Source organism: Merops nubicus, unplaced genomic scaffold (genome assembly GCF_000691845.1).
Source record: "Merops nubicus isolate BGI_N331 unplaced genomic scaffold, ASM69184v1 scaffold19835, whole genome shotgun sequence".
NCBI lineage: Eukaryota > Metazoa > Chordata > Aves > Coraciiformes > Meropidae > Merops > Merops nubicus.
The window spans coordinates 25225-51259 of NW_008607860.1; the positions used below are offsets into that span (position 1 = coordinate 25225).

At 38.1% G+C, this 26035-nt stretch overlaps 1 protein-coding gene across 2 annotated transcripts in view; it reads left to right on the forward strand.

Annotated features, from left to right (window-relative positions):
- The window catches only part of NCOR1 (nuclear receptor corepressor 1), a 53340-nt gene that overhangs the window by 11997 nt on the left and 15308 nt on the right, over positions 1–26035 (forward strand). The window contains exons 8-28 of one of the 2 annotated variants that reach the window (XM_008940104.1): positions 575–641; positions 1290–1462; positions 3456–3546; positions 4083–4261; positions 4709–4763; positions 5551–5652; positions 10338–10468; positions 10962–11179; positions 11932–11994; positions 12695–12834; positions 13492–13618; positions 15081–15636; positions 17604–17733; positions 18038–18233; positions 21371–21531; positions 21892–22012; positions 22118–22219; positions 22708–22805; positions 23373–23541; positions 24108–24248; positions 25601–25684. In XM_008940104.1, coding sequence (XP_008938352.1) covers positions 575–641; positions 1290–1462; positions 3456–3546; positions 4083–4261; positions 4709–4763; positions 5551–5652; positions 10338–10468; positions 10962–11179; positions 11932–11994; positions 12695–12834; positions 13492–13618; positions 15081–15636; positions 17604–17733; positions 18038–18233; positions 21371–21531; positions 21892–22012; positions 22118–22219; positions 22708–22805; positions 23373–23541; positions 24108–24248; positions 25601–25684 — 3104 coding nt within the window. The remainder of the gene's footprint in view (positions 1–574; positions 642–1289; positions 1463–3455; positions 3547–4082; positions 4262–4708; positions 4764–5550; positions 5653–10337; positions 10469–10961; positions 11180–11931; positions 11995–12694; positions 12835–13491; positions 13619–15080; positions 15637–17603; positions 17734–18037; positions 18234–21370; positions 21532–21891; positions 22013–22117; positions 22220–22707; positions 22806–23372; positions 23542–24107; positions 24249–25600; positions 25685–26035) is intronic. The other variant, XM_008940103.1, reaches the window with a different exon arrangement.

Genomic DNA, 26035 nt, shown 5'->3' on the forward strand with positions numbered 1-26035 from the left:
AGAAATACACAGTGAGTTATGTGCATATTACTAAGTGCTATAAATTTTGCTACCATATTAGAATATTTTCTAAGTACAGAAAAAAAACCTACAGATGACTGTCCTTTAAAAAATATCTTAAAAAAAGTAATTCTGGCTCCAAATGTAGAGCTCCTTCCAATGTAGCTCTATAGCAGTTAAAAAAAAAAATTTGAGTACTATATTGTAAAACTCTCAACTTTAGGGTTGAATTACAAAGGTGATTTTTTTTTCCCCTTCTTGCAAAGCATAACACATTGTGCCAAATTTACTCATTTTAGCATATTATCTCTCTTGTGGTGAAGGAGAGCATTTAGCTTGAAATTGGAAGCTTTTGTGTCTCAACTGATTGTTCCAGCTATCTTCAAAAATCTTCTCTCTGATAAAATACAGTATTAGTTAGATGATTGCTTCATCAGGAATTTTCCCCTCTGTTTTCTACCTGTGAAAACACTTTTCATAGTAATGAACTGGCTTCTAGAATCCATGCAGGCTTTGAGTAGTTTTGAAGGGTCTGATTCTTATGTAGTTCATGTTTTCTAATTTTGTTTTCCAGAAACCAAGTGATGAGGAAAAAGCTAATACTATTCTTTAAAAGAAGAAATCATGCAAGAAAACAAAGGGTAATACTGCCATGTGTTTGTAAAAAGAGCATGTGGTCTGGATCCTTGGCTTGCTTTCCCCAATGTGTCATGTAAATCCTATTGATTAGAAAAACAAGATCTTGAGCTAAAGTTCTGTTGATTTATTGGAAAATAAACTGCAAGTTTGTAACTGGTTTGTTGATTATTTGATTGAAAACCATCTAAAGTACTATAAGGAAAAAGCTTCTTTTCTTTCCCTTTCTTAAAGAGTATGAATGGAAGAGACACAGTGAAAATATTTAACTGTAATGCCTTCTCTGTGAATTTCTTTTCTTCTGTGGTAGCTATAGTAGCAGAAAGAAAATGGGGCAGAGCTCTGATTTTTTTAAAGTCTGACAGCATTTTTAATCAACTGACTTAATGCTTTCTCTTGCATGCTGTTGTAGCAAGCAGCATACAGAATCAAAAGGCTCTTTTTGTGGTGTCTGAAAGATCATTTTTATCATTATTTTCATATACACTTCCTCACCTTCTCTCTGCTGAAGATGAGTATATGTCATCTTCAAAATGAAAACCACTAGAGTGGAAAAAACCCTCCTGTTCATTCTGAGAGCTTGCCCATGTTGTGTGTACTGATCACTTAGTGTAGTTTTGTTTAATTCAGGGTTTACTTTTGGAATTTAACAGGAGCAGAAAATCTGTCAACGTTATGATCAGCTGATGGAGGCATGGGAGAAAAAAGTTGACAGGATAGAAAACAATCCACGGAGGAAAGCAAAGGAGAGCAAAACAAGAGAGTACTATGAAAAACAATTTCCAGAAATCCGGAAGCAAAGAGAACAGCAAGAACGATTCCAAAGGTATTACCTGTGTTTGAAACATTCCTACAAAATTCCTCTTGAGACTTACATTTTAAAATTAGAGTAAAAATTGTTAAGCTTAATGCTTAAGTTTTACATTCATTACTTTGTTCCTTAAAGACTGTTAACATATCGTACGGTATAAAGTAAAATATTATTTTATTTGTTCACTGTTCCGTGGCATTGAGTTCAAGTTTCACTTCACATCCTGAGGACCTCCATGTCCTCTTTGTATATCCATTGTCTTGTGTCTTGCCCTCTCCTGTCCCTCCCTAGCAGCTTGGTTAGCACTACCAGCCTCATCAGTTAGGTGTCCTCTTAGGCTGCTGTAGTGGTGTCCAAACTATTCTTTTCCTAGCCCCATTCTTAGATATGCCATCAAAACCCCTGTTTTCCAAAAGAAATACAATAAAAGGGCTAATTAACAAAGGCCAGTTAGGTAGTGGTCCTTGGTAAGACCCTGAGTTAAGCTGCTCAAATGCACAAAGAGGTTTGTGGGATTGGTCTCAAGAAAATTAAAGCATCAGCTCCACGTGAGCCTGTTCACTTTGGGCTAATTTATACTTAGTATTTTTCTGACACTAGGTGCCTGTGGTACTCCTGTGTTTCATGATCCCTATATTCACCAACCTACACACTCAAAAATCATTTGACTTATTTAATTAACAAGTTGAGTGATCTTTTGTTGTACTTGCCATGTAATTTTATTCCAGAAATTACTGCTCTTTGAAGTATGCAGGCTACGACAATTAAGTCCTATTATTTAATTTTAATCTATCCAACATTTGTTAGATGGAAACTGTACAAGGAGTCTTAAAAGGAGTGAAATGCAATTCATTTGAGAGTTCACTTTATCTACAGTCCTGTAGGTAGTGCTTTAAATCAGAATTAGGTCGTTTGATTCAGTAGTGTTGAAACCTGTTTATCTAGTGTTTGAAATCATTTTAATACACCTTTGAGAGTTCAAGCCTCAAAGATTTCATCTTCTTATCTTTCTAACCATCTGTCTAAATCACCTTCCTTTATAAAATACAGGAAAAGCAGATATATGTACCATGAGGGCTACAAGATCTAGCTTTGTGGAATTAAAAGAGGAAAAGGAAGTGACCTGTTAGAATGGCAAGAGCACTCTTTCTATAATAAGCTTTTACTTGAAGAATAAACATGTCACATATTTGTAATTGCAAAATACTTGAGCCATCTCTTTATATTATTTATATTTATGTTCCTTAATGTAATGGCATCTGTGTCTACAGCTGTGCTTGTAGTATTATTGTTGTCTAATTATGAAGGGGTCTTTTGTCAGATTTTGTGTAAATTGATTAGTTCAGTAAAATCTTTGAACAAATGAAGATGTTTTGTCTCTCTAATTATCATGTTTTTTATCTCTGAACTACTTTTTGACCCACATGCTATAATATATTATTATGATGTTCTTAAGTGTAGAGATCTCTAGCTGAAAAATTCTTCCAAATTACAGCTCTCATCATCAATTCAGAAGTTGAAAATTTTCTGTTGTTGTAATGAGTCTGTGTTGTATTAGCAACTGGACCAATTGATGGAAGGCAAATTTAGTTTAGTGTGCTTTTTTCCTTTTAAAATCTTTTAAAATAAGCTGTCTTTTGCAGTGTATCCATTGTACTACAGATGACAATTTTTGTGCCACTGGTGAACATTTCTCATGCTCAGCAGAAGCATATTTATGTATCTGAAACAACTACTTGCACTGAAGTCTATGGAATGCTCATTTTTTGATGTTGACTCAAGCATACCTTTCTTGCTGAGCTTTGCAAATTCACCTGTAAAACTGAGCAGCTGTTTGAAACTGAGTTTGTACTCTGAGACTACTTCAGAAAGAACAGTCCTAACTGATGTGGGTCACTGGTAACAGTAACATAAGGCATTTTTAAGGTTGTCATTGTTGTGTACAGAATCTGAAAATACAGCTGTTTTCCATTTCATCCTTATAACTTCTTTTTTCCCCTAATTCTAGAGTTGGTCAAAGAGGGGCTGGACTTTCAGCAACTATTGCTAGAAGCGAACATGAGATTTCTGAAATCATTGATGGACTTTCAGAGCAGGAGGTGAGGGTGTTGTCTGTACCTTGCTACAGAAGCACAGCAAATAACTCAGTATCTTTTCCTTGGCAGAGAGAGGTCTCTTTCAGAGGGTGTGGGGTGTTTGATAACAGAAACCTTTTGGAGCTGGTTTGAGAGGATCTGTGTGAAGTTGGATTTAAAACAGGTCCTACAAATACTTTTCTTTTAAGGGTTATGCTTCCCAATTGTGTCTGTCCTAGATTTTCTCATGTGTCTGCATTCATTGCAGGCTTGCTACAACCTAGATTTTTACAGCTCTAACAAACAGATGAAAACTCTTCCTTTTATGAACCCTGCACTGTTGTAGTTTTCTGTAATTTGTGACACTTTTTCCTTTAGCTGACTGTGTAAATGTTCATTGAGATAGTGACATCTTGTAGGAGAGTTAAGTGGACAAAAAGAAGTTTCAGACTATGAATGTATACTGTGGTGAAGCTTTAAAGAGTTGTATCATTCAAGAACTGTAAATATTAGTACAACTTCTTGTATTCTTTACTTTTTCTTTTATTCTTTGCTTATAGAATAATGAGAAGCAAATGCGTCAGCTCTCTGTCATTCCTCCCATGATGTTTGATGCAGAACAAAGACGAGTGAAGTTTATTAATATGAATGGTCTGATGGAGGATCCCATGAAAGTTTATAAAGACAGACAGTTCATGAATGTCTGGACCGACCATGAGAAAGAGATTTTTAAGGAAAAGTAATGAGCTTTCTTTTATTTTTATTATGTTCCAAATGGCAGTTAAATACCACAGTAAACATCAGTTAAATTGGGAATGTTGAAGCTTTTATGCAATAATATTTGATAATGTTCTTAGCTGGATGAATGAAACATTGCAAAACTTTTAGACCTCTGTGTGTTTTTCATCTGAGTAGGCTCACATATGTTAAGACCTTTGAGAAATTCTCTCAAATGTACTTCAGTTCTCTGATAAGATTAAAATGGAAAGAGTCTGTGTATGACCTGAATATATCAGCTAAAGGCTAATTTAAGTGTTTAGTTCTAAATTTGCACTTAGGCTTTTCATACTAATTTCAGTTGTGTGAATCAAAGGCTTGCTGATGGAGCAGGTTGTTTGGAAGACTGCTTTGCTTATTTGATCTTGAATTATGTTATTAAACATAAATAATTTCTGATTTATAAAAGGTTTGTCCAACATCCCAAGAACTTTGGTCTAATTGCTTCCTACCTGGAACGAAAGGTAAGACCTTTTTTAATATAAGTAGAGCCTAGGGTAGGATCCCTAACTTTCCAGATGTAAGTCATTTATCCCAGCATCATTTTCTTTTCTTGGAAAAAAAAATAAGTCCAAACAAAGTTACTGCTTTGACAGGTTTTTATAATGTTTGATCAGTAATACAATCAGTGCATGTGAACATTTTAACAAAATTTTGAAGTGCCATTTTCTTTAATTCTTATCAGTGTCATTTATTTAGTTTTGATCTTAATTTCTTTTTGAAGCAGGTAAGCTTCTGTAAATGTCTCACTGCTTGGATAAGGACATATTTGGCTCTGCTGAGCCACTGTGCTAACTCTGAGAAGTCTTGCTACCACCTTTCAGTTCAATCAGTGGGATCCTACTGCTGGCTGAATTAGTCTTTAGAACTAATTTTAGTCTTTAGAACCGATTTTGCAGAGCTGGTGTGAGAAGTATTAAAGATTTGGATTTGTTAAGACTTGGAACAGAATCTTGAATACATACAGCTATTATGATAAACAAGGGCTTTCAAACTTGCAAATTGTCTAGTACAGATCAAATCGTGGAGACTGAAGTAGCTGAGGGATGTTATAAATACATGAGATTTGTGTTTACCATTGTAATTTTATGCAAGGTTATGGTGTTATATTTGTGTGTGAATTCACATCCCTGCGGAGCGAACAAATCGAGAGAGACTGAATAGTTTGTGTTGAGCAAAATTAAATACTAAAACTGTATTTTTTTAATAGGTATAAAACCTAATTGTCTTTTTTTTGCTTTTGCACTTTAGAATGTTCCTGACTGTGTATTATATTATTATTTGACAAAGAAAAATGAAAACTATAAAGCCCTTGTGCGAAGGAATTATGGGAAACGCAGAGGAAGAAACCAGGTATCTTAAATTTATTCATCACTTGGCTATTCTTATTTTATTGTTCCATATTTACAGCTGTCTTACTCTCAGATACAGCAAGTATATTATATGCATGAGGGTGCAGAAAAAGGAAAAATCTTTATTTTTCCTTTACTGTATTTTTGCTCGTTTTGAAACTGAATAATTGTGACCTCGGGGATATTGTTGATTAGTTTGGTTTTAATCCTTTGGAACATCTTCCTTTGCACATTTGTGACTTTTTTAATAAGAAAATTCATTTTATTTGAGTATTTGAGGACCCTGGCATAATGGGAAAAGTCAAATCCATCATTGAATCCTATGTTGGAGCCAATGGAAGTTAGGTTTAGTGTGTGACTTGCAGTGGAAAATATAGAATAGCTTCATAATGTCAATGTTTGTTAAAAAGAAGAAATGAATAGTGAATCTTTATTTGGTGGTCAGGCACAGTCAGACTGGAACTTTATAGCAAGAAGAAAGAGACCAATTTAATGCATGCAAATAAATTACTGACTCAGGAAGTATTCTTTTGGCAGTTTTGGAAGCCTTTGAAGGGGAAAAGATCAGTTTACTATGTACAAAAAGCATGTAAATACATTTGCTAGGCTACTAGTGTTAATATGGACATCTACAAACAAACAAAAAAAAATGAAGAAACTTTAGACTTTTATTTTTTCAGAGAATGGAGGAGGAGTGCTGTGTATTCATTCACTGAACTTGTTCCCTGCTCTTTCCATTCTGATTTCCCTTTGCACCTGTCAGGTATTTAGGAAGGATTGAAAATAGAATGAAAGATATGTCAGTGATGAGGTAAGGGAGTAAAGTTGTGCATGAAATAAAGTAGTAAAGATTTACAGAGTACTAGATGTAACAAGGAAGCCTGCAGGTGTTTGGAGTTTGTATCCTCAAAATGAATTTAACAGCTGGAAACTGGTATAGCTACAATGTGCTGAAGAAATCCCCAGTGCTTTGTTGGAACTAAAGCTTGATGGAGGTGGAAGGCTAGAGTCCTCTGCAATTCAGGGGTTTAGAAACCCACAGACCTTAACACCTGAAGAGCTGTGGGTTATTTGATTTAGTCATATCTCAGCAGTGATATGATACTGAAGAGAAAATTGTTGGGACTGAGGTATTGTGACTGCACACATCTGTGCTGAACTGCAAACCAGCAAAGTTTTGCACTGAAGCTGCTGGTTTTTTCAACTCAAATTACTTGCTTTTTGAATTTTAGGAGAGTTTTAGGTCTTAATTGCTAGTAGTGATCCACATTAAGTGCTACAGCAGATCACTAAAATTTGGGCAACTGCTAGACAGGCTTAATATGTGCTCTGTTAAGGATGCAGATAAGGTCAGGCTTCATAAATCCAAGGAACCTTGGGGTATCCTTGCAAACTCAAGAAAACGCTCTAAACAATGGGAATTTTTACCATTTCTGGAAGTTTAAATTCAAAAGCATTGCAGTTAACGTGTAGTAATGCTGTAGTAAGGAATTACATGGTACTAAAAAATATATTTGTAGTTCTTAATTTTATCAATGATTATTAGCAACATCTCTAACGGCTAGTAAAAGAAGAACTTGAGAGCGTTGAACTGCCTTGCTTGCCAGAGCTTTTATCTTACAGCTGCAGAATGCAGCTCACCCCCCTTCTTCCCCCCGTGCCCCAGCTTTGTTTGAAGCTGATATTTTTCATATCTCTGAGTAGCAACCTGAAACTTCCTTGCTGATTGGCACACATGAGTCGTGTAAGATTTATGACGTGCTCCAAGATGTGCTCATGCCAATAACAGGTGCTTCAGCTTAAACTCTTAATAGTTGATATATTTTTGTAAATTAGAAAGCAAGCAAGTGGAATATTGCAGCAGAGAGGATATTAATCATGGTAATGATGTTGAAATCCTTCAGAGAATGTAGCAAGTACAACTTGACTCAGGTTTCATTGTGGGGGCTTTTACTTTAGAGAAGCCGAACGCTGTATTAAGGCATGTCAAGAGATGTAAGGCTTATTAAATTCCAATGCATTCTTGTCTTCAAATAGGTCTAGAAAAGACTTTTTATAAAGTGCTACCTAGCTGTTCCAGAATGCTCACAGAGTCCACTAAATAAGTGCATCTTAAACAAATGTGACTTTTCACAGGAGGAGCAGGTTTTTAACAGAGTACTGGAGGAACGCGTGGCTGCACGACGCGGTTAGAGAATTCCTTAAGTAACCCCTTGAAAGGAGGTTCCCTCTGGGCAGTTTTTCAGTGAGGAGCAGGAGTCAGTGTGGGCTGGCTGCCTGCTCAGCAAAAAAAATCAGGGGAGCCGTGTCCCTTCACAGCAGGTGCTGCAGCCCAGTGATCTGACTAGACAGAAATTCGTTGTATGTCTGCGGCGGCCAATCAAGCCCAGCTCGGTGGGGATTACCTCTGGTGACTCCGGTGAGATTAGAAGGTTGTATGTGAGATGGGCAACTCTGCTGTAGGCAGCTTAAGTGGCAGAATGACACAATTTCCTGGAATAAACACGTTGCTGGGTCAGGCTGCCTCTGCTAAAGAGCTGTGTGATGTCGGTGCTGGTGTGGGTTTTGTCCTTTTGAATCGTACCCTGGGTTAAAGCCCGTCCCCTTGCCTGGATAGTAAAAGTTTTACTCACCAGATGAATGTGCAGGTACGTCGCTGACCGAGGCTTCCACTGTTTGAAGGTTTGTGTTTGACCTGCACTTGACCTATTGACTGTGCATGTTAAATAAATTCACTGTGAAATGGAGAACCCTGTTATTTACAAAGTGTGATGTTAAGTTAGCCAGGCAAAAAAGAACAGAGGATTTTTCAACTGTTTTGTAAATAGATTATATGTAAAAGACAGATTTTTTTTTTTTCTTTTTTCTTTTTTGTTTTCTTCAGAAAATGCAGGTTTTGACTCCTCGTTTTTGAGGCAAATCCATCTAGCACGATGGAAATAATTTATTTTAGCATGTCTCTTTTGTCTTGCCTGAAGGAAGTTTTTGCATAACCCAAGTAATACTAGCACCTTAAATACTAATAATTCGCAGCAAGATGATAGTGCCTGGTGTTTGGGTTTTCTGCTCCAGTTCACATTATGAACATGTCAAAAACAAGTCCTTTTTGTGAATATTTCCAGCCTTACTTTTGATAGTGAAACAGTGACACCTGCTGCTACACTTACGGGAAGGTTGTCTCCTCTTAGAAAAAGAAAATGTTTTGAGGAATTTTTCAGTGAAATCTGAGTGAATGAAGTCCTAGAAGAGCAATCTCCTAGTTCTCTGTCCTTGTCTCACCATGAATTGCCAAGTATCCTTCGGGTATTTGGAAGGTAGCTTTGTACAAACGTTGCATGTGTTTTGCTTTTGGAGTTGACTCGTGGAGTCGAATGCCCGGTGAGGAAGGAGTGGGCTCTGCACACACCAAACCTGAGTGGAGAGTCTGGCTGTTGCAGTTCTGAATGGGTCACTCAGTTAACCCCTTCAGACCCCTTCCCTGTAAACACCCACAAATGGTTCCCATCCTCTGTGAATTGGCTTCTTGTGTGTGTGATAATGAAGAGAAGAAACAATGCCACAACTTTTTCTTACATTTTTTAGATTTTTTTAAATTTTATTTTACTTTTTACCATGCTGGTAATTCTGTGGGATCACATTAAGTAATAGAGATCTGTTCCATTAATTCCTGTTTGGAGGAGGGGATTGCATCTCCTGTAAAGTTTAAATTAAATTTATGCTTTTGAGAATGAGATAACTACCATGTGCAAGGGTATCTGGATTGCTCTGAGAGATAAGGAGCTGGGGTCCCTTAACAGGGAATGCGTAAGAAGTAGTTTGTGCTCTTTTCCTTAGGGTAATAATGAGTAATGGTAATTTCTTTTGTCATTTGTCAGTGCTTAATGTGCTTGTAAAATTATTCTCAGGAAAGACAATAGCCTATAATTTTTCTTTTTTTAAACTATGATTTTCCTTATGGAAATGTCAGTCTAAATGTCTTGACCCATTTTTTTTCCAAACAAATTTATTTCTTTGTATTTCTAAATTACTAACAACAGTTTTGAGACGGTGACTTAGAGTTGCTCCTAATATTCATGCTACAAGACCTACTGCTTCCAAATTGTAAGCTATCGTGTTTCACTATTTTAAAATGGACAACGTTATAAATAAAATTTGAGAGGAGCAACACCATTACTATGCAAGATGTTGGTCAGACCTCTCAACACTTCTAAAACATAGCTGTTCATTTTTAGTGTGGCATACGAGAGCACATGGATTTGTTGACACGTGTACATGGACATTATCACCTCTGTGCTCACACAGTACCTTCTGGGGATTTCTAAGAAAAAAATACCATATCTGAATGGGGCAGCTGACCAGGGGAAATGTGAGAGAAAATAAATTGAGAGGTACTGAGGATATACAGCAAATATATAATACTGCACGTGCTGTGGCAAAGGAGACTTCTGAAATCTGGGAGGTAATACCTGGAATATGGTGTTTGTTAGGATTCCAGGGTATGGATAAGTGTTACAGTTTTTGGCAGTGGTGTTTTACTGTTATCTTGACCACTGTGCAGGGACTGTAATTTAATATACTATCAAGTGGAAGGTGAGGCAGCATCAGTGTTTGTGCTGCTCTGAGTACGAGTTTCTGCACCTCTGTGTGATCAAGTTGTTATAATGTGTAAATCTCATTTCATTGCAGCAACAAATTGCTCGTCCTTCTCAAGAAGAAAAAGTAGAAGAAAAGGTAGAAGAGGAAAAAGCAGAAAAAGCAGACAAAAAAGAGGAGGAAAAGAAAGATGAGGAGGAAAAAGATGAGAAGGAGGACTCTAAGTAAGTATATGTACAGACAATCCTTAATTCAGCCTAGATTGCAGTTTTTTGCAAAGATTAGAACAGGATTCACATTAGCCTGACAGTGAAACCTAGACTTAAACTGTTCCTTTTAGGTTAGGTTTTATGCATTAAACAATTTCTTTGGACATGAATTTCTCTGTCTTTCTGAATTCATCAAACTGGTGGGAAAAGCCATGGGATTATTTTTTTGTGCGTATAATTATTTTCATAGTTTGTTAGTTTGGGGTTTTCTCATATGTTCAATGACAGTGTTCATATTTACTTTGAAGTTGATAATATCATGTATCTGTGTTACACTCTAGCAGCTCTAAGTTGTGGTCAGTAAGTGAGTTCTGTTTCACTAGAGGCATCTTTTGGGTTTGTGGAGTTTTGTTTGGGGGTTTGGTTTTTTTTTTCGCACTGATATTCAGGAATATCTGTCCATAATGGCTGACTGAATGTGACTGAATCATATTTTCACTACTCCCAGAGACAATACCAAAGAAAAGGACAAAACTGAAGTTGCACCAGAGGAAACAGAGGAAAGGGAGCAGGCCACTCCTAGGGGCCGAAAAACTGCCAATAGCCAAGGTCGTCGTAAGGGCAGAATCACCAGATCAATGACAAATGAAGCTGCACAAGCAAATGCTGCTGCAGCTGCAGCCACTGAAGAGCCACCACCACCTCTTCCACCTCCCCCAGAACCTTGTGAGTAGCATTTATGGGACACTTGGGGACCCATCTGGTTGTCAGGCTTTTCACTGACATAAGGCTGGTTTTCTGCACGTGCAGTACACCTTTTTTTTTTCTGTTTAGTATAACATCTTTATTCTTAGCCCTGCTTCTCATTTTGTGACTGTGTGGTACTGTTAAACTTCACAAGTGTAACTTCATGAATAGCATATGTGTGATCAGATGACTCTGTTGGAGCCATGTAAGGGGAGGAAAAGGTGGTTCAGCCTTTCTGGGATAACTGCTTTTTCTCTCTTTGCAGGGTTAATGATGGATCTGTAGAGATCCAAATGCCTTTGACACAGATTGACTTACAACTGTAGCTCACAGTCCTTTCCTCTACAGTCAGTGAAATAAGATGGAACTACCTTATAGCATGTTAAATTCCTGCTTTTAGTAGTTGATGGTAAATTGCTGACAGTTTAAATAAAATTTTAGTGATAAATACATCTAAGTTACTTAAAAATCTTCCTTGACAGATAATCAATCATAGTTTTATAGGCAGAACAGTTTTGAACAGGTTGCTCCATGGAGATTGTGATGGTTCCTACTGTATCTCTAGTTTGGTTTAATGGAGATTGACTACATCCCACTGACAAGAGCAGCTTTCCCAAGTGACTTGAACAAGCCTTAATGTAAATAGATTAGATGACTGTGGGATGCATGATTGATGCCATAATAGTGAATCCCTATCTTTTCTCTGCTCAGTGTCTTTGTTTCTCTTTTAGCTTCTGCAGAGCCTGTGGAGACATCCCGTTGGACAGAAGAAGAAATGGAAGTTGCTAAGAAAGGTAAACCTTGTGAAGCTTTTGACTTATTTTGTAAATACAAGCATTCAGAAGTAACAATTCACTGAATATGAGTGCTGTGATCTTTTGCAACACTATGCTGAATGAATAATTTGGAATTTGCTGAAGTTTTCTTCCATTTAAATAAAAGCAAACGTCTTTAACAGACAAAATCAGGGGTTTGAGACCCTGTTGACTTTTTCATATGGGCTACTTTGTATTGTTTGGTGTGGTGCATGAGCCACTGAAGTCTGTGAAACAGATGTGAAGGTATATGTGTCATATCTAAATTTTCTAATTAATCTATTTATAGCACAAAAATTCCTTGTGTACAACATTCTTTTCATAGAAAAGCTGATCTAGTTTATAACTTGTCAATTCATTTGGCAGATACTATTACTTGTAAATTTTATGTGCAAAATCAACATTTTAGCAGAGTTGTTACATATTAGCAACAGCAAAGAGTTACATTTGAAGGCTTCCTAAGCAGACAACAGGGTTGTCAACAGCTTTTTTTTTATTTTTTCCCATAAGTAGCTACCAAATACATTATCCTAGTGAGAATTCTCTTAAGGACAGCAGTGCTTCTGTGTCTTACATTGTTGCCCCATTTATTTGGGTTTAAATAGCTGAATTACTTTACTTCATCATAGTAAATATTTACTACATCATAGTAAATATTGGTTCTTCTATGTTTGAACAGGCCTAGTGGAACACGGACGAAACTGGGCAGCGATTGCCAAAATGGTTGGGACAAAAAGTGAAGCTCAGTGTAAGAACTTTTACTTCAACTATAAAAGGAGACACAATCTGGACAGCCTCCTCCAACAGCACAAACAGAAGGTAGAGTGCAGTGGGCATAGAATATTTTGCAGGGGAGAACTTGGCATCTTCTTGCAGTCATTCATCACACTTCACAAAGACTGTTTTGCAATCACCACTTGTTTCCTTTTCTACTTGTTTTTGTGTTGTGACATAACTCCTGCAAGAAGGGGCTGGTGCTCACTGAGCTGTGATACTAATCACATCTTGCTTTAAAATGCAATAGGAAATTTTCTGTCAGATAGAACACTGAAGCCTGAAGAATTCTTTAGTGCTCTGAAAACCTTGAAGCACAATGAGCGCTAAGCTTACGAAATGGAGCAAGAGAATTGGTACAAGACCAGGAACTGAAAGTTTTGGGGTATCTAAAGTAGAATCCTGAGTGTTGCAGTCCTCTAAACTGCAGTGTTATACTAGTCTTCTCTCAGTGAAGAGCATCAATGTGTCTTTGCTCCACTAGTTCTGTTGTCCCACAAACATATCTTGAGACAGCAGTTTGTTCCCAGACTTACTTTGCTGCTGCAAAAGCTGGCCTGAAGTTGAAAACGTGTTGCCCTTGTGAATGAATCTGCTAAACAGAGATTATCTTTCATTTCAACCTCAGATTGATAAATGAGAATGTATGTAAAAGGAAATAATGCTTGCAAATGTTCAGTGTGATGTAAATGTCTTTGTCAGTCTTCACGAAGGCCCCGTGAGGAGCGAGATGTATCACAGTGTGAGAGTGTGGCTTCAACTGTGTCTGCTCAGGAGGATGAAGATATTGAAGCATCTAATGAAGAAGAGAATCCAGAAGACAGTGAAGGTAACTTTTCTGGGAAGGAAACTTGTGTGTGCACAGAAAGGGACCTTTGTGCCAGCTCAGAAAGCTGTGTTCCACTTCACAATGTGGTGCTCAAACACTGTGTTCCAGCTGGATTTCAGCAATTGGAACTCCCTGGCGGGGAAAAAGCATTTTTAGTATTGAGCAGCCGTAAGGTATTATTGCTTAGGATTTTGAGATGCTATGACTGCTGTCATCTAGAGGGTAAACAGGCAGCACCTGATCAAAAAACTTGTGTGTGTTGAAACAGGTTGAGTCAAAGATATCTGACCTCTGCTAGCTGGTAGTCCCAGTAAAGCTTCAGATGGACAAATTTAAATGGATTCGTTGCTTGCTATTTTTTTTTTTTAAAATTGTTGCAACTGCTAACAGTTATAGGTACCCAACATCAGTCAGTCTTGGCCAGCCTTTTGTGGCAATATATTGCTTTTTCTAAGTAATAGAATTCATAAGTGATGGATGAGAAAATATGGCTGTGTTGGGGATTTGAGTTTTTAGTTGTTGGTATTTTTTACACTGCAGTGTGCATCTGTGCTTGTAATTTGGCAAAGTGTCCATTTCTATAATAAGTCAAAATTAATTATTTGTTTTACAGATGGATAGGTTAAAATTGTTGAATCCTCATTGCATCCATTTATTCAACAACCATTGCTAAAATATTGATGTGGCCCTAAGATACGAAGATTCTTATCAGAAGATAGGACTTGAATATAACATTTACGTTCTAGATATTGCCATAGTGTTTCACAGATGTGTTTTTATATGTAAAAGCTATTTATAATATAATGAAGTTCATGGACTAGGCTAAGAAGAGGTGGAACGTTCTTTACTGCAAAAATCAGTACCCTTCTATAAGTGGTATCTGGTTGTCAAAGCTGTTTACACCTTTCACAGAGCAAAGATGACATTTTCAGGAAAACAATGGTGATTCACAAAGGGGATAAAATAGAACTCTTAACTTAGAGCAAGAATTGCAAGCCAGCATGTCTATAAAATGTGACTGATTTTTCATGTTAAATCAGTGTTTTACCCCTTCTGCCAGTGATGCCTTTAATAATTTTAATGATTTAAATAATTAAAGTGATGCCTTAGCTTAGTAACTGCAAATATTGACTAATTTTGTAATAAACAAGCATCGGATATGGAAGTACAAAGTCTCTGAGATATGCAGAAGAGCTTTCTTGGCTGTCTCACTGTGAGATCAAAGCTAGCGAAGTAGTCTTATTCTGTAATTCCAGTCTCCCACTTTAACCCATATCTGCTATTTTTTGGTTGCTTTTCCTTTACAAGTTAGTTCTTCATGGCAATTGTCTTGTTGTGTTTTGGGACAGCAGACGTTATTACTGTAAGATAATTATAAGATTATTGTAAAGAAGCAGTTCATCAAAGCCTAGATAGATTTCATTAACATTGAACCTTCATGCCAAAATTGTTCTTTCCCCAGGTGCTGAAAATAGTTCTGACACAGAAAGTGCTCCATCTCCAACTCCAGCAGAGCCTGCTAAACCAAGTGAAGAATCTCCATCCGAGAGTGCTGCTTCCAAAGTAACCACTGAGGCAACAGCAGAACAGGAATCTACTGTTAAACCTGCAACCAGCACATCTCCCCCTGTCACAGCCCAAAGTGTATCCACAGCTGAAAGTCAGAACCCTGAGCCACAGGTTAAGGAAGAAGTAAATAATGAGGCAGAAGAGCCCATGGAGGTTGACAGTAGAAGCCATCCAGTTGAAGCTAAGCCTGTGATTACTCTTCCAGTGCATACCAAAGTAGAGCCTGTAGAGACTGAAATGAGGCTACCAGAGAATATTCAAGTGAAAATAGAGAGTGATACCAAAGAGAGAGAGATGGATAAACCCAAGGAAAAGTCAGAACCAGAGGAAATGGACTATAGTCTGTCACAACAAGTTAATACAGCAAGACAAGAATCCCATTCAGATAATGATTCCAGTGCCACTTGTAGTGCTGATGAGGAAGTTGATGGAGAACCTGAGAGACAAGGGTGAGTTTGTTTAACATTCCAATATTGCCTTCTTTAAGAAGTTGTTTAAAAGGTGGTTTTACTTACCAGTGATCCAAAAACTCTCATCAGTAGCAACATATTTGTTATGAGTTTCTACTAGGGAAAGCCTTTGCTGGAAGTGCAACAGTGGGAAATGTAGATTTAAAATTTTGATGAAGAGCCAAAAGAAGGGTCTTCTAAGGTAGGATGAAGAAAATTCCATGGTGATAGACCAACCAGGTAGGTAATAAACTAGTACAACTACCTGGAGAGCTAACGAATGAAGGAAATGAAACCACCAGAGATCTGTTCAGAGAAGAGGATTTCAGTTATACAATTATCTGGAAAGGACAGCAGCTTACTGAAACAATGAAATTTTACTAAAGCAGGAAAAGAGATTCAGGATGCTTCTGGCATGAGTTTCCATGAAATATAGCTCTGTGGTACTTCTGTTGCTGATGTGGGATTTTCTGATACACAGCTATTTAAAAATCATTGTCCAACTAAAAATATTAAGTACCATGGGATATCTTGTAAATGCCCCTGTTAATCTGCTAAGAAACTCAGGAGTGATGGTGTAACTGGCTCTGTGCTAAAGTTCTTTGTTTTGTTTCTTTCTTTTACACAATACTTAGTAACAAATCTACACATGCAAAAGTAGATTTGGAATATTTTTTTACAGTGTGATTGGTTAGTGTGGGTTAGTACATGGGCTCTCCCTTCCCTTTAATGAAAAACTGTTTGAATGTAGAGCTAAAAGTTTGGAGGTGGAATTGGTTTAATTGATTCTTGCTCTCACAAACTCAGTTTGGTAGAATGCATCCAGAACTTGAATTTGACAGGGAAAACAGCCTGAATATATCTTTTAGTAAGAGATGAAAATTGCTTTTTTTAAAAAAAAATAATAATCTAGGGGCATAAAATATTGATATTTTGGTTACCTTTTAATATTTCATGTTTATTTGCTTGTGTAACCTCTAGAGTCCTGTACCAAATTACTGTCATTGAACCATGTTATATCAATGAGTAGAACTGAATCTCCTGAAGGCTATTAATAATAGAGTAGTGGAAGTATTTCTTACTCTTACCAGTCAGTGTCTGTAAATTAACGGGCAAGTGTCCTGAGAAATGGATGGCCTCTTTCTCCAAAGTGTACAATGGCTTCCTGCAATCTTCCTATTCCTGGGAACTTGGCCCTAAGCACTGGATAACCCACGTGAGTATATAGGGCTTGAAAAGGAGAACACTGCATGTCTTTGGAACCATTTACCTTTTGGGGGATACCACTGATGGTATTTGCAGAGTTTGTAGTGTCCTGCTGGTGCAGTTCCTGCATAACCACAGTGCAGCATCAGGGCCAGTGCCCTCTGCCTCTCAGTGGTCTTAATATACACGCAGTACCAAGGATAGATGTTAAATGTCAGAAGTATCCAGTGTCATTGTTCTGCATGTGATCTTTGGAAGAGTGCAGTTGATGGTGTTTCTGCACTCTCTTGCCTCCTCAGACATCATCTTCCCCCTTCACAAATACATTAGCTCTCCATGTGACAGGAATCTGTTGTATACCTGCTGTTCATTTAGTTACTGTGGGGTAAATAGATCTAATGCTTCCAATCTCTTTTCTCCAAATCATTCTTTGTAAAGAAGCTTTCATCCTTGCAGTACTGCACATTTACAAACTGCATACGTATATTTCTGATATTGGAGATTCTGGACACTTTTTTTTTTTTTGTATTTCTGTGTATTACAAAAACACAGCAGCATCTGTTGCCTATTCTACCAGATGTGCTGTGGGGAAAAAACACAACATGCTTCTGATTTTTTTTTTTTCAGCTATTTGTCCAGTGTGTTGAATGTGTTATTTTTCTTGAATTTGAGAAGAATACTTTTGCCTGTAAATTTTGAAAGATGTTTAATCTTGGTCTTTTTTAGTGATATTTTTCCCTTCCTTCTATCTCTTTTTGCAGTATCTTCAGCAGGGAGTCAAAGCCATCACTGTTAAATCCCACTGGGTCAATATTGGTGTCATCCACGATAAAGCAAGGGCAGATGGACCTGCAACAGCTTCACCACCGAGCTGCTGTCATACCACCTATGGTACGGGGGGTTCCAAGTCATATTTGAAGGAGAGTATCTGTTGTCCCTAAAACTAATTGCAACACTAAAGCAGCAAAAAATTGTGAAGCAGAGAAATTTAGCATTCCCTTTGTGATACTTTTGAGGGGTGGGAAAAAGTTAAATATAAACAAATACACAAAGAATAGCTTAAAACCAGGTACAGACCATTTGAAACAGTTGAACGTAGAGTACAGCCCCTGGGGTGAAGGCACTGAGGAAGGTGGTTACTTCAGCACGTGCCAGAAGTGAAGGAGCTGATGCTGATGCCTTCCCCCCCGTGCAGGTCTCGTGCAGCCCCTGCACAGTCCCTGTTGGCACGCCCGTCAGCGGGTACGCGCTGTACCAGCGGCACATCAAAGCCATGCACGAGTCGGCGCTGCTGGAGGAGCAGCGCCAGAGGCAGGAGCAGCTGGACATGGAGTATCGCAGTGCTGTAAGCCCTTGTGGCACTTCCAAGAGCCCCAACGTTGAGTGGGAAGGTAGGCCCTTGCACACCTCTTGTGGAAATGAGCCTGTGTTTTACATCCGTGTGTTACACTGCTGCCTTGTTTAAATGTGGAAGTTCATCGATAACTGATAGTTAATGCTTTCTGGTGGTATTTGAGTGAAGGAACTTGTCTACTACAGAGACCCTGCTGCAGTTACAGCATTGAGAACTACCTTCTAGCCCCTTTAGATAAGACAGGAAAACTGGCTTCATTTGGGTGAAATCCAAAAATGAGTTGTTCCTACCCAGAGAGATTCAGGAAGATAAGGCGTGCAGGTGAGAGGGCCCAGAGAACTGCATGACCTGGGGGAACCCCTTTCAGAAGCTCTGTGTAGATTGCCTGAATTTTCATTCTTTGAAATTATTTTAATTCTGTCAACAGCTTGCAAATTACAAACAGCTTAGCAGAAGATGGCTTTTCTTTTTGTGCAAGAAAAGCATATCCTATGGGAGGTCCAGTTCTGTACTAAGTGTGACTTCTACCTCAACTTTACTATAAAAGGAATAGGTCCACAGTCTGTACATTGTAACAGGGAAAGAAACTGTGTGAGAATAATGTGCTGAATGTTACCATGTTAGAGATACCTTCACAGTTGCACAATTCTGTATTTCTACCTTTTATACTCTCATGTGTTGTGTTTGTTGTCTCCACAGTATTGGCAACGTAAACTAACGTGCTTTGAAACTCAAGTATTCTGTGTTTAATATGCATAACAAAGGATGCTATGAAAATGATGCTTCACCTTAATTATATTTTCCAAAGTGAAATGAAAGCAACATAACGTTTTAGGGCTTTTTACCTGTTAATATAATGCAAAGGAAGCTTGTAGATGTGCAGAGGAGAGGGTAAGATTGTGGGTTTTGGAAGTTGCTTCACTGGGGGGAAAGTCTGGGATTGCTGAAAAGTACCATTTAATTGAAATTTGACCTGAATAACACTTGGCACTGGCAGTGTGGTATTATGAAGTGTGGGAAAGTGCTGGGGTGAAATGTCTGCCAGTAAAAATCAAGGTGGTTATTGAGGCAGCCAGAGAGGGAGGGATAACATGGTTAACATAAATGGGTTCTACAAAGCTGGATGTCTTAATCTGAAAACTGGAAGGGGCTGAGAAGTCATCAGATCACTGCAACAGCTGCTTCCTAACATACACTGTGCATATGAAGATTGTCCACCCACTGCTGTATGCAGCAGAGAGCCCACAGGTTGTGTAAAAGCTTTCATTGCATACCTCAGAACACTGCCTGGGCTGTGGGGCATCTTGTCAAACTAAAGGGCCCATTGCTGAATTGGCTCATGACAATCTAGACATACTTTACCATGAAATCAAATAGTAACTTTCTAAAGGATGTTTACTATGGGATGATTAGTGCCAACTTTCTCTGCCCATGGAGGTTAAAGTTGCAACTTTATAGCTGCAGTAGACTTGCTCTGACTCGTAATTTAGGTTACTTAAATTGTCCACTGCCAAGTAAAAGGAATTTCTGAAGTTCTGGTACTGGACTTTTAATTTCCCAAATTTGGTAAAAATTTATTTCTCTTCTAAACACCATTGATGGGCAGTATTGATGTTGGATTTGTAACTTCTCTGGGCAAACAAAGAAGGAAGGGATGCTTTGTGTCTGGTGGGACTGGCATGTAAGTCTGGCTGATCTTGCATGATCTGGCTGATGCACAGAGTTTGGAAAGGAATCTTCTTTTTCAACAGCAGAGCTTTCACTTCAAAGACCTAAAGGATCCAGATTCTGTTCATCTAAACCTGGCTGATGCACAGAGTTTAGAAAGAAATATTCTTTTTCAACAGTAGAGCTTTCACTTCAAGGACCTAAAGGATCCAGATTCTGTTCATCACATATATGAAATATGAGAAAGTCTTTCAAAACTTTGGATAAACATAAGAACATATTAAAATAAGCTGTACCTCAATACTACTTTTTCATTGAAACCTTTGTTCCTGATGAATGCATTTGACGTTGGAGTTGGATCTTTGTTAAAATGGTTCTGTAAACTGGACCTTTTGACTCCAGTTTCTGATTGAGGGTTCTTTTCTTTCTGATAACTTTGACCTTCCCAGGAAAGCCCGTGGCATATATGCCCTACGCTGAGGTGAAGCGAGCGATAGAGCAGGAAGCGCAGGGGCAGAACACAGCCAGGTCAGCATCCCCCTACAGGCTGTCCCCACGAGAAGTCAACAAAGCCTCTCCCCAGCCTGACACCAATGCAGCTCGCTACAGTGTCCCCCCAGGTAAATATGCTGTGACATGTCAGGGTGGCATGTAGCCTTCCTTTGGAAGCTGGACTTCAGTGACCTGACATAGTATCCAATCATTCTCTAAACACTTGGTGCATGAACAAAAGAAGAAAAGAGATTTTCTGTGTATGCATGTAAACAGGTGCTTGGTGTTTTTCTCACTCCAGTGAGGTTGTATTTTTGTTCTTTAGTGCTGCATCAGCTACCTAACATGTATTTTATTAAGCAAATAGGATGATAGGAGTGTTACAGCAGCACAGGGACAAAGTCATCAAGAGTGTTTCAGCTTATTACAAGTGCCATCGTATTTATGGGTGAGTTTTCTTACTAAGCCAGGGAGTCGAGGAAGAGAAAGCTGCTGCTATCCTTGGCATTAGTTTCTGACTGTAATTGCTTAATATTATCTGAATGTTTTATAAGACAGTGAAATAATTGACAATTCTTAATTCTGAAACTTGGATTATTGCTTTTTTCAGAGTATTATGTCATTCTAAGACAAAATTTAAGAAGCTTAGATAATACTTGACTCAGTTGCATTCCATTTAGAGAATAAGAATGCTCTTTAAAAAGAGGAAGACAACAAAAAAATTGAATGTGCCCTGGACCACTATTTTTAAAAGCTTAGTTTTCAGAATCTGCAATTGTACAGCTTTTGCCATTTTTTTCTGAACTTTGATGCAGGGTTGTTCTCCATTCAGTTTCTATGTATAAGGTACACCTGGATGCAGTGGATGTCAGAGGTGTAAATGCAAATGTGTATTGAGGCAATTCCCATCAGCTATGGTCAGATGAACTGTGCTATTTCTGTTCTTCTTGTCTCTGTAACAACTAGCAGAGCTGAAACAGACATTAATGCTTAATGTATTTTTATTCCCTCAAGTTCTCCAGCCAGCACCTCACCAAGTGATAACCAATATACCTGAAGGAGTCCGCCTTCCAACAACCAGACCCACTAGACCACCACCACCACTCATTCCATCCTCCAAAACAAGTGTGCCATCAGAAAAACCTTCCTTCATCATGGGAGGCTCAATATCACAAGTAAGAGAATTGTTATTTGAAAATCTGTGCTAACATCATTTTTTTGGCCTTTCACCAATCTTCAACGTCTTGTACATGGTTATGAGTTCACAGCATTAACACTTAGGACCTATACATGCCACCTCTGAAAGTCCAGGAATTACAGATGCCTTAGAAAATAGCACATGTTGCAGTTATTTACATGTAGTAGTATGTTTACTAACAGTGACACTACACTCCTGCTGTTCTGCACTTTGATACTTTGCAGTGGTGTTCTGTAGCTTTTTAAGATAGGATCATAGCAGTATTAACATCCTTCTATAAATACAGATGTGAATCTTCATTCCAGAAACAAGAATTAACATATATTTATTGTTTCAGGGAACACCTGGCACTTACTTGACATCCCATAGTCAAGCTTCCTACGCCCAAGAAACTGCAAAGCCATCAGTAGGTTCCATATCTCTCGGGCTGCCGAGGCAGCAGGAGTCAGCCAAGCCTGGTAAGAAGAGAAGAGCTGACATGTGTTTTACATAGACTATTTAATGGCTCAAAATTAAAGGAAAAAAAAAAACCAACAACTTTTTCTTTTTCTTCTAAGCAATAGCTTCCCTGCCCTATATCAAACAAGAAGAATTCTCTCCCAGAAGCCAGAATTCCCAACCTGAGGGACTCTTGGTCAGGGCACAGCATGAAAGTGTGGTTCGAGGTAAAGAAAGTCATACAGATTAAGGGTCTTTGTCAGAGCTTGAGAAAAGAGAGAATTAACTTCTAGAGCTCAAACTGCTGGAGTGTTATTTTTAAGTGTTATATGATTAATCCCTGTTCTCCAAAGCATGTGTATTTGTAGCCAGCTCCTGCTGTCTGCATGTTTCTTTTAAAAACATTTGTTTCAAGTCATGCCAGTTTCAAAATTAAGTTGTTCACTAGAGCATATGCAGAGCAGTACACGTGAAATACCCAAATGCATCAAAAGAAGCTAAATACCATGAGTTGATGGTTTCACATACTGTAAAAGACTTTTAGTCTGTAAAAAAGGAAACAGTTTAACTGCATCAAATGCATGCTGTTAAACTGGAATTTTCCCTGTATTTTAGTGTAAAGTAACAGTTCTCGCTATAATTTTTAATTATTTCAAATAAAGTAGCTACTGTTTTGTTTTCTTATTTATCAGGATGTCTTATTATTTCAAATCAGGTACCACAACAATACAGGAGGGAAGTATAACACGAGGAACTCCAACCAATAAAGTTTCTGTTGAGACCATTCCTTCTTTGAGAGGCTCCATAACTCAGGTATTTTTCCCCCTATTGAGGAGGCTGTAGCAACACAGCATGTCTAAACTATCAGCATGAGTCTTTGCATGTCTGAAAAAGTAACTTAATATCACAGAGTAGGAACTGCTACTGTTGTGGTTATTTGGGGTCTGTAGTCACAGAAAGCAGTAGGAACAGTTCTCTTCTAAGAAGGGTTTTATTAGTTTGGATAGAATTAAAACCTAATGGCACCATTAATGATGTAGTATATGCCATCTTCCTGCAAAATGATATTATAGAGTAAATGTTCATGTATAGGTCATTAAATACTTTTGTAATACTGTACTCCATATTATTCTTCCTGTATTTTTTTAACAAGGTAAAAAGTTGCCTACAAATCACCTCAGTACTATGTAGTTAAATGTCTAATGACAGAGGCAGAAGTTCAAGCCATACTCCTTGATAACACAATTTGTTTTCTAGATCTAAAAAAATGATGTTTAGGGTTGGGTTGTTTTGGTTTTTTTTTGTTTTTCCTCCCCTTCACTGCTCCCTATTCTCTTAAATACACACGTTCTGAAGTATTTTTGGTTGATTTAAATGCAGGGTACACCAGCTTTGTCCCAGGCTGGCATAGCAGCTGATGCACTGTTGAAGGGAACCATCACCCGGCTAGCTACAGAAGACAGCAGCCCAGAGAAGTGCCGAGAGGAGGCTTCAGCCAAAGGCCATGTTATTTATGAAGGCAAAAGTGGGCACATTTTATCTTATGATAGTGAGTATTTATACATTCTACCTGATCAAAGTCAAGGCTTAAGCAAGTACTGCTTTTATAAGCTGTAGCTGAAGTGTATCTGCTTCCAAGTGGATAGATAAAAACCTCAGTCACTGGGGTGTCATCTGGGAGAGGCACTGACGTGCGTGGGGCTTTGAGGGTATGAGAATTAAAGTGGTCCAGAGGTTTGTGCCTGTGTTCTGAAGAGTTTCCTGTACCACGTATCTAAAGTAGAGTTACACTGTTTAATTTCTGTGCCACTTATTTCTGATTTGTCATAGAATATTTTTGTTTTGGAAGGTTGAACATACAAGTTTAAAATTATCTATATTAAAATCAAAATTAATGTTACAATGCTATAGAAACAGGTTGGAAGGGACTTTTCAAGGTCATCTAGTCCAATCCCCCTGCAGTGAGTAGGGACATCTTTAACTTGATCAGGTTGCTGAATTCTATTGAAGCTGTGTTGTAAAAATATTAATGACCTGTGGTCTCATTAAATGTAATGCTTATGTGTCTGTTTTTCATTGGCCACATTTCCTAACCACACTCTTGTAATTTGCCAGCTATTAAAAATGTTCGTGAAGGAACAAGGAGTCCAAGGACTGCTCATGAGATTGGTTTAAAGAGAAGCTATGACACAATGGAAGGAAATATAAAGCAAGGAATGTCGATGAGGGAATCTCCAGTGTCTGCACCACTGGAAGGTAAAAATGCTGCTTCCAAAGTGGTTTGTGTTGTATCCAAACCTTTTGTGTTGATGTAAGAGTATTTGGAGTTTTGTGGAGCAGACTAAAGCAGAAAATAGATTTAAGTCTTGCACTGCTACACAAATCTGTGTAGTAGTCATTACAATTAAAGCATCCTGGAAATAAGACAGGAGTAGATAGTAGCTTTCCTTTTGGTTTGTGGGTGTGTTGCCATAACCAGGGGTAGCTGAGCTAGCACTTATTCCTCTCAGGAGATCTGACACGTGTAACTGGTCACAGCAGGTTGTCACAGAGCTCAAACACTGAGTCCTGCTGGCCTGGACTCCCTGGGCACACCCACTAGTTCAATATTGGTCTCAACCATGGCCTAGTAACTTGGTAACATATTGGCGTGACCTTTTGCATGCCTGCAAGAAACCTCTTGGATTCTGCCAAGCAGGAGACTTGCACAGCTGCTGTATTCTGCTTCAGGGTATCCCTAGTGTTATTTTGAGGTAATAAACTCTAGCCAAACTAAGACTTCAAAGGTCATGTTGGGCCATTATATAACTTCTCTGATTGTTTTTAGAGAACAAAAATGCAAGAAAGTGTTTCCTACATAAACTCTGGGGTCTTACTCCTTTAAGTGCATCTTCTCCCATTTTTGGGTAGCCCTTAAAGGCTATTTTATGTACCTTTTTGTCAGATTGAACAATACAAATAAGAGAAATTCTGTGTTGCCTTTAAGTTCCTGATGCATTTGGCTCATCTTTTGGCACATGAGAAGCTGCTCTGATATTTCTATGCTGTATTTTGTCACTCTGACACATTTTCTGTCCTCAAACTGAAAAAATCTTTAGTTCTTTGGAGTCTTGATTTAGATTCCTACTGTAGAAACAGCAGACTCACCTATCCTCAGAGGGTTCAATGTAAACTTTGATTAATTTTGAGGATGCTGAGGTATATTTTGGTTGTTTGGGGTTTTTTTAATCCTTTGTTCCACTTTCCATTGTGAACACTTTGCTTTGCTAGGTAAGGAAACTGAAGTGGAGCCTAAGAGCAGCAGTAACTGCTTTTGGGACAACAGTTAAGCTTAATTATACAAAACACCTTGTGTTTTCTAAATATGTTAAAACTTGCAGCCATATAATAGCATGAATACTTGAACTGAAAGGTGTTTTTTTAGGGCAGATGGTGTTTCTAACATGTTGTTACAATACCTAGAATACTGAGGCTGGCCCCTCTGGGCACTAACCTGATACAGATACTATCTGTAACAGATGTAAAGAGGAGGAGTGGTTTTGTTGTTTTGGGGTGGTTTCTTTTGAACACTTGTTTAATTCTCTAAATGATGTTTGTTTCAATTTGAGGTTTAATATGCCGTGCACTGCCTAGGGGTAGCCCACATGCTGAACTGAAGGAGAGAACAGTGTTGTCTGGCTCTATAATGCAAGGTAAAGTATTCCAAGTTTAGAAGGCAAGCATTAATTGCATCCTCAAAAATTGGATTTTTGAACCTTGAAACAGTTATTAACACTAGTGGCTGTGTTAAAGGTGTAGCTTATCTTATTAAACACATTTTTAGAGTGTAAATTGGCAGCTTTCTGATATGCTGTATACAAAGCTAGTGTGTAAACATAGCATTTTCTTTCTTTTTGGAAAATAGGCTTTTTAAAATTATGAATGCTTGGTAAATAGCACTTTTTTCCAAATGAACTCTAACAGTTCCACAGACTTCTGAAGATGTGTGGTATTTCTTTTATTTCAGCATCTCAAATAACTTGGGATGCTTTCAGTAATATACT